The 8,679-nt window shown below is 40.6% G+C and overlaps 1 protein-coding gene across 1 annotated transcript; it reads left to right on the forward strand.

Moving 5' to 3' along the window:
• The first annotated feature begins 2,021 nt into the window (after positions 1–2,021).
• Positions 2,022–8,365, forward strand: LOC106881279 (F-box/WD repeat-containing protein 9). The gene is made up of 5 exons (XM_089340138.1): positions 2,022–2,148; positions 4,250–4,484; positions 4,598–4,711; positions 6,353–6,529; positions 8,222–8,365. The coding sequence occupies exons 2-5, from the start codon at positions 4,278–4,280 to the stop codon at positions 8,300–8,302; spliced, it is 579 nt and encodes a 192-aa protein (XP_089196264.1). The 5' UTR covers positions 2,022–2,148; positions 4,250–4,277; the 3' UTR covers positions 8,303–8,365.
• The last annotated feature ends 314 nt before the right edge of the window (positions 8,366–8,679 follow it).

The following is an 8,679-nucleotide window of genomic DNA, read 5'->3' on the forward strand; positions in this document are numbered from 1 at the left end:
GGAAACTTGGGATAGAAGAATGGTTAGTGAGAGCTGTGCGAGCCATGTACAGAGATGCTGCCAGTAAGGTGAGGGTTGGAAATGAGTACAGCAATGAATTCCGGGTAGAGGTAGGGGTCCACCAAGGTTCCGTCCTCAGCCCCCTCTTATTTATCATAGTCCTCCAGGCAATCACAGAGGAGTTCAAGACAGGTTGCCCCTGGGAGCTCCTCTATGCTGATGACCTTGCCCTAATTGCGGAGTCACTATCAGAACTAGAGGAGAAGTTTCAGGTGTGGAAGCAAGGTCTAGAATTGAAGGGCCTTAGAGTCAACCTAGCTAAAACCAAAATCCTAATAAGTAGGAAGGTAGATAAAACACAAACCCCTTCAGGTAGATGGCCCTGCTCAGTATGTAGAAAAGGAGTAGGTAGTAACTCTATAAGATGTACCCGGTGCAAGCTATGGACACATAAGAGGTGCAGCAACATCAAAGGCAGGTTAACTAGCAAGTTAGTTTTTGTTTGTGGCAGATGTTCAGGTGCAATAAAGACTGTAAACAAACAGGAAACAACTTCTATCTCATTCCAGGGTGAAAAACTAGAGGTATTCGATAGCTTCCGCTATCTGGGCGACCGAGTTAGTAGTGGGGGTGGGTGCGCTGAAAGTGTAGCTGCTAGAATAAGAATAGCCTGGGCAAAGTTTAGAGAGCTCTTACCCCTGCTGGCGACAAAGGGACTCTCACTCAGAGTAAAAGGCAGACTGTATGACGCATGCGTACAAACAGCCATGCTACATGGCAGTGAAACATGGGCTCTAACTGCTGAGGACATACGTAAGCTCGCAAGGAATGAAGCCAGTATGCTCCGTTGGATGTGTAATGTCAATGTGAATACCCGTCAGAGTGTAAGTATCTTGAGAGAAAAGCTGAACATTAGAAGCATCAGTTGTGGTGTGCAAGAGAGATGATTGCGCTGGTATGGACATGTGGTGAGAATGGATGAGGATAGCTGCGTGAAAAAGTGCCACACCCTAACAGTTGAGGGAACCCGTGGAAGAGGTAGGCCCAGGAAGACCTGGGCTGAGGTGGTGAGGCAAGACCTTCGTACATTGGGCCTCACCGAGGCGATGACTACTGACCGAGACCTTTGGAAATGTGCTGTGCGTGAGAAGACCCGGCAAGCCAAGTAAGATCGTTGCCAGTGCCCCTGGAGTGGTTCTTGTGCGGGTGGCACATGAGATGCACCATTTTGAGCGTGGCCGTTGCCAGTACCGCATGACTGGCTCCCGTAGGATTTTCGAGCGAGATCGTTGCCAGTGCCCCTGGACTGGCTTGTGCGGGTGGCACATAAAAGACACCATTTCGAGCGTGGCCGTTTTCGTGCGGGTGACACGTAAAAGCACCCACTACACTCTCCGAGTGGTTGGCGTTAGGAAGGGCATCCAGCTGTAGAAACTCTGCCAAATCAGACTGGAGCCTGATGTTGCCATCCGGTTTCACCAGTCCTCAGTCAAATCGTCCAACCCATGCTAGCATGGAAAGCAGACGTTAAACGATGATGATGATGATGATGATGATATATATATAAAAATATATATATATATATATAAATATATATATAAATATATATATATATATATATAAATATATATATATATATATATATATATAAAAATATATATATATATATATATATAAAAATATATATATATATATATATAAAAATATATATATATATATATAAAAATATATATATATATATAAAAATATATATATATATAAAAATATATATATATATATATATTTATAAATATATATATATATATTGTATATAAACCCAAGCTGTTATATTTATTTTGACTATCCACATAATTACCTGCATATCTGCTCACCTAGATTCCTCTTATAGATACACTTTACCTTGTGAAATTGTTCCCTTGTAAAGACATTTGCATCATTTGAGTGCTACTAATTGTTTTTTTTTTATGCCAAGAATCTCTAGATCTCATCTGTTGACTATATATGTGTATATATATCTTTCATCCTTTCATTTCAGGGCTGGGTATGGTGTTTGAATTCTTACGGTGATCAGTTCTGCTCAGGATGCTGGGATTCAAATATCCGGCTGTGGGATTCAAACCCTAACATTGCTCTCGTTTCTACATTCAGGTAGGGGCTCAGAAGCCACGCGCCCTCATTCAGAAGGAATGGCCCTTTTTCTTGATTCTTAAAACTTTATTTTAATTTGTATTTTAACCCTGAGCTGAGGGAGCAAGTTACTTGCAGCTTTGTGAACCTCTCCTGGATGTTTTTACCTTCTGTCATTTGTTTTACTCAGTTACTGCAGCCCTGCTTGGGCACTGCCTTGAAGGGTTCAGGGAAACAAATGAACCCCAGTATTTTTTTTTTTTTTGAAGTCAGGTACTTATTTTGCAATGTTACAGAGCATAAACAAACCAAAACCAGTTAAGTGGTTGTATGGGAGGGGAACAAACAGAAAGACCCATTCACTAGCAGATATGCATGACAGGCTTCTTTCAGTTTCTGTCTACAAAATCTACTCACAAGACTTTGGTCATCCCAAGGCTATAGAAGGCACTTGTCCAAGGTGCCATGCAGTGGGACTGAACCGGAAATCATGTGGTTGGGAAGTAAGCTGCTTGCCACACCTGCACCCTGTGAGTTTTTAGCAGAAATTTTTCTTGGTTAGCAAAGTGAAGAGGAAGTTCCAGAAAGTTTCTGTTCTGTGAAGAAGAGTTTGGACTATTAAATGCTGTGGGAGTTATTTAGCAGGGCGATGACACTCTAGGGATGAAGAGAGGCAAGTGAGTCTAGTAATAGACTTGATAGGAACTGTTGAAGTAATAGAGAAGGTAGTATAAATATAAAACTTTGTCCTAACAGTCTTACAGCTGCCATGCAGTGGCACTGAAGACCAGAACCATGTGGTTGGGAAGCAAGCTTCTTATTTCTTTATTGCCCACAAGGGGCTAAACATAGAGGGGACAAACAAGGACAGACAGTGCGTAACTGGTACTTAATTTTTCGACCCCGAAAGGATGAAAGGCAAAGTCGACCTCGACGGAATTTGAACTCAGAACGTAACGGCAGACGAAATACCACTAAGAATATCGCCTGGCGTGCTAACGTTTCTGCCAGCTCACCGCCTTCTTACCACACAGCCATACCTGTGATTATTTATTCACATTGTTTTGAATTAATCAAACATTTTCTTGCAGCTTTGAGATTTTGATGAGGCAACTGTTAATTTTTAGAATGATATTGTAGGGTTAGTGTAAAAGGCCAGGTGTGACTATTTTGAACATAAAACAGGTAGAATATTTTGGCCGGATATGGTCAGTTTAAATGTTAAACTTGTTTTTACAAGTGAAGTACTTTATTCTGCTACTTTTGTGATTAATCATTCATCACCATGGCCCAAGCAGTGTCAATACAATGGCACACTGAGACAAATACACACACATATCCATGTGTGTATGAAGGCATGTGGTCTAGCTGTTATGGTGTTGCACGCACGACCATAAGATCATCATTTCAGTTCCTGAAACGGTTAGTATTTCTATTAACTGGAATTTTTTTAATGAAACTTTGATTTCTAGCATAAAACAGCTTTAGAAACACGCTGGAATGATCAAAATAACATTTTAAATCGAAATAAGCGAGATATTGGGTGAAAATTTAGCAAACCTCATTTGAATATCAGAGAAATATACCTAGTAGATATAGCAAAAAGGTTAGATATGTGTAAATATTGACAGATAATTATGAAATTTGTAATTCTTAAGTGATCTCATATGAGATCACTGGTAGGTAATGGGTTAAGCAAAACACATCATTTCTTTATTTCACATAGCTCCAGTCAATTCAGACTGTAAATGAGTTACCTGCAGTGGACTGGAATCCTGTTTAGAGTAATGTCATGATCTTGATCGTCCATATATCATAGACCTACTTGCCTAGCTAGCTGGGTGGTTATCATTTGAAAACAACGGCAATACAAGGAAGTACATTGTGACTAGCAGTGTATAGAAATGTCTAATAGTAATGTTAGAAGACGCCCAATGTGCCAAACACTGGGATCAAACACAAAGCCTCAAAAACTGAATACGGTTAGGAGTATGGATTGGGTACATTACAATTTGGGTACTCTACCATTGTAATTATTTCCTGGGTATTTTAGAGTCTGCTATATAGATTGGTTACTTCGTTCTTACTGGGTACCTCTGCACTGACTACATTTCACTTGCAGGTGTAATTCAGCAGTCTTGGATATCTATATGGAACCAAACTTGATCATTGCTGGCACCCACTTCAGAACTATGTGCACCATTGACACAAGGGATGGACTCGTTAATGAGGTGAAGTTGCATCGGATGCCTGTCCTGTGCTTGGCAGTCACACAAAAATACATCATTACAGGTAGTGAAGACAGCCAGATTTGTGTCTATGACCGGAGAGCGGGTTCTGTCTACAAGAAGATTGCTGTGAGTTTTCGGTAACCTTTTCTCTCAACATGTTGTCCTATCTTTTGCCACCATCGTTTCTCTCCTAAATTGTTATTCTGTTGATGACTCAGTGATGCTGTTTCTTCTTCCAGCTAGACTACTACCCATTGTGCCTGACATTCAACAATAACCATTTATGGGTTGGTGACCATGTGGGACACTTACTGCTATTTGATGCTACAGATGACCAGTTTAACCTTGTGATGGTGAGTAAATGGCTACTCTTCCCTCCTCTTGTGATCACATTGTTGTATATTTTTATTTTGCATAAGCTCCAGCAGTCTTGTTTCCATGCCGGTGGCACATAAAAAGCACCATTTGAGTGCGATCGTTTCCAGCTTCGCCTTACTGGCATTCGTGCCGGTTTGGACTGACTCCTGTGCTGGTGGCATGTAAAAAAACACCATTTGAGCGTGGCCATTGCCAGTACCGGCCCTCGTGCTGGTGGCACATAAAAGCACCCACTACACTCTCGGAGTGGTTGGCATTAGGAAGGGCATCCAGCTGTAGAAACTCTGCCAGATCAGACTGGAGTTTGGTGTAGCCATCTGGTTCACCAGTCCCCAGCCAAATCGTCCAACCCATGCTAGCATGGAAAGCAGACGTTAAATGATGATGATTTGACTGTGACCAAGCTGGAGCGCTGCTTTTGATCCTTTGCCATTCAGATAACTATCAAAATGTACGAGGGGGCGCTGAAAAGTTCCTAGCTTTAATGGCATCACGAAAGGCCTTGCAAGCCCAACCTTCCGAGTTCTTTTACAGGGCTTAGAAAAACTGAAAGATCACTGCAATGAGTGTGTGAATCTGAGAGGGGAATATGTTAAATAAAACCATAATTAACTGATCCTCCCATATTTTCTTGTAATAGGTGTGTGAATATGGAGTAAAATCATTAACTGATCCTCCTGTATTTTCTTTCACCCAAAGCCAGGAACTTTTCAGTACCCCTTTGTAATGCTTATTTATTCACATTGTTTTGAATTAATCATAGATTATCCTGTAGCTTCAAGATTTTGATGATGTGATTGCTTATTTTTAGAATGACATTGTAGGATAAGTGTGAGAAGCTAGATCTTGCCAGTTTGAACATAAAACAGAATATTTGGTTGGCTATTGATGGTTTAAATGCTAAAGGGTTAAAGTCTGACATTGACATTGTGACCAGGAAGGCTATTGAGCATGTATCCTCACAAATCAAGATGGCGGAAAAGAGGAGTTTGCTGTGATTAGGCTGGGGCACAGCCTTCACCCTTTAATATTTAAACTGGTCATATATTCCCCAAATATTCTACTTGTTATATGTCCAAAGGCACATGGCTCAATGGTTAGAGCATTAGGCTCACAATGATGCAATAGTGAGTTCAATTCCCAGACTGGGCTCTGTGTCATGTTCTTGAGCAAGACACTATTTCATGTTGCCCCAGTTCACTGGTGCCAAACTGTATTGGTCTTTCCCTTGGATTACGTCAGTGTCATTGAGAGGGGAGACTGGAATGCATGGGCGACTGTTGGTCTTGAACAACCTTGCCCGGACTTGTGCCTTGGAGGCTACTCCAAGGCACAAGTCCGGGCAAGGTTTCTAGGTGCAGTCTCATGGTCAAAGGGGATCTTTACCCTTTTATATGTTCAAATCAACCAGATCCAGCTTATCACACCTACCCTACAATGCCATTCAAAAATAAACAATTGCATTGTTGAAATCACAACACTACGAGATAATGCACATTTAATTCTAAACAAGGTGAATAAATAAACATTACATTAGACAGAGTAATCTGAAAGCTGAAGGAGTTAACTCTAAAATAACGATATTTTCAAATTCATGTTTCCATTTTTTTGTTCAGACACATGATTTAGGTTCAAGTTCAAACCGGTGCAAGTTGACCACAATAAGGCATTCCATGGGAGCTTTGTTCACATCATCCAATGAGAGAAAGGAAGGAAAAGTTACAATCATGGAACCAACAGCAAATCTACAACGGATCTCTAGTATTTCACCCAATTTTGGAGAAATAGCTGGGGTAAGTCCAATTCTTGTCTTTGCAGAGAGAAGTTAAAGTTGAACATCAGCTTCCATATGACTATAAAGATCATGACCTATTCTCTACCCCATTTACCTTAAACACGCACACACACACACATACATACAGAGCTAATATGTATGCTTGTATATGTTGGACCTCTTAAAACCAGAAACCTTGAAACTTGCTCATTGTCAGACCACAGAAATTGATACCCTTGTGAGAACTCTCAATGGAAACATGATCATACCATCTGATTCCACATACATTTCTATATACACCTGTGTGTAAAGATATGAGGGGTATTGAAAAGTTCCTGGCTTTAAGTGTTTCACGAAAGGCATGGTTGAGGACCCAACTTTCCGAGTTTGTTTTACAGTGCTTAGAAAAACTGAAGGACCACTGCAATAAGTGTGTGAATCTGAGAGGGGAATATGTTGAATAAAATCATAATTAACTGATCCACCCATATTTTCTTTTACCCAAAGCCAGGAACTTTACAGCACCCCCTTGTATGTATGTATATATATAGATATGGGAGGTGCTGAAAAGTTCCTGTCTTTAAGGGTATCGCAAAAGGCCTGGTTGGAGGCCCAACATTCCAAATTCTTTTGCAGGGCATAGAAAAACTGAAGGACTACTACAATAAGTAGTACATTGATTCTCCTATATTTTCTTTTACCCAAAGCCAGGAACTTTTCAGCACTCCCTTGTATATTTATATACCAAAGTTAGCAAATTCTGCCACAAGAAGTGATATAAGCCCTGAAGTTTAAAACTCAAAAATCCAAAGCTGTGGCACTGGATTTAAGGGCTCCAACTTGTTGTAGGAAGGGTTCTGCAACAGACATACAGAACATGGCACAGCTGTGTGGTTAAGAAGCTCACTTTGCCATCATGAGGTTCAATCCCACAGCACAACACCTTGGGTTAGTCTCTTCTACTTCACTGCTCGGAGCCAAGCAATGCCTTGTGAGTAGATCTGGTCGATGGAAACTGTGATGGAAGCCTGTCTTTTTTTGTAAGTGTGCATACATTTAGTTTCAGTTATAGGAGCACTGCCTTGAAGGGGTTAGTCGAGCAGATTGACACCAGTACTTGTTTCTTAAGGCCCACTATTTATTCTATCTGTCTCCTTTCTGGCAAACTTCTAAGTTACAGGAGATGTAAACAAACCAACACCAGCTGTGAAGTGATGGAAGGAGACAAACACAAACAAATAGACACACATATATACATAGATATACGCACACTCATGAAGGGCTTCTTTCAGTTTCCATCTACCAAATCACCTCAAAAGGCTTTGGTTGGTCCAGGACTATACGTAGGAAACATTTGCCCGATGTGTTATGTAGTGAGATTGAACCAGAACCTTGTGGCCAGGGGAGCAAACTCCTTACCACACAGTCATGCTTACAGTTGTATATGTGTGTGGTGTTTTTGTCCCTCCACCACTAGACAACCGGTGTCAGTTTATTTACATCCTTGTAACTTATCCGTTCAGCAAAATAGACAGAATGAGTACTGGGGATTGATTAGTTTGACTAAAATCCCTTGAAAGCAGTGTGCCATCTTGGCCCCAACCCAATGACTAAAACAAGTAAAAGCTAGAAAAGAAAAAAATGACTTCCTTAATTCTATCTAACCATTCTCTTCCATCTTGATTCTACCAAATCTTTTTTTCTTTTGCAGTTGGATCATAGCAATAATACCCTTGCTTATGCTGGCAGTAATTGTTGCGTTGAGATTTGGAGACCAAAACATCAACTTTAGCTTTTTTTTTTTTATCATTATTATTATTTTTGTCTGTTTATGTAAATAAATTTTAACATATTTTGTTTTGTTTTCCATGCTGTTTAACATTATTGCATTTATTTGGAACTGGATTACTTGTACACAAGCAAGAAGCAGTAGGTGAAGTCGTGGTTGGATTTCTATGTAGGAAGAGTCAACCAAGGCCTTTTGGGTGGACAGGATGCTTTTTGCATGGCACAAACAGTGGCAGGGTCAGCAAGTAACTTGCAAAACAAAGATCCCTTGAGAGGGGGCATTGGATGAGATGATCTCGTGTCAGATGATGAAAGGTTTGAGTGTGATACAGAGGCAGGAACAGGTGTCTTGCTGTAGAGGAGGTACATGGTTACCCAGCT

This window comes from Octopus bimaculoides, chromosome 23, assembly GCF_046866305.1.
Source record: "Octopus bimaculoides isolate indiv1 chromosome 23, ASM4686630v1, whole genome shotgun sequence".
Classification (NCBI taxonomy): domain Eukaryota; kingdom Metazoa; phylum Mollusca; class Cephalopoda; order Octopoda; family Octopodidae; genus Octopus; species Octopus bimaculoides.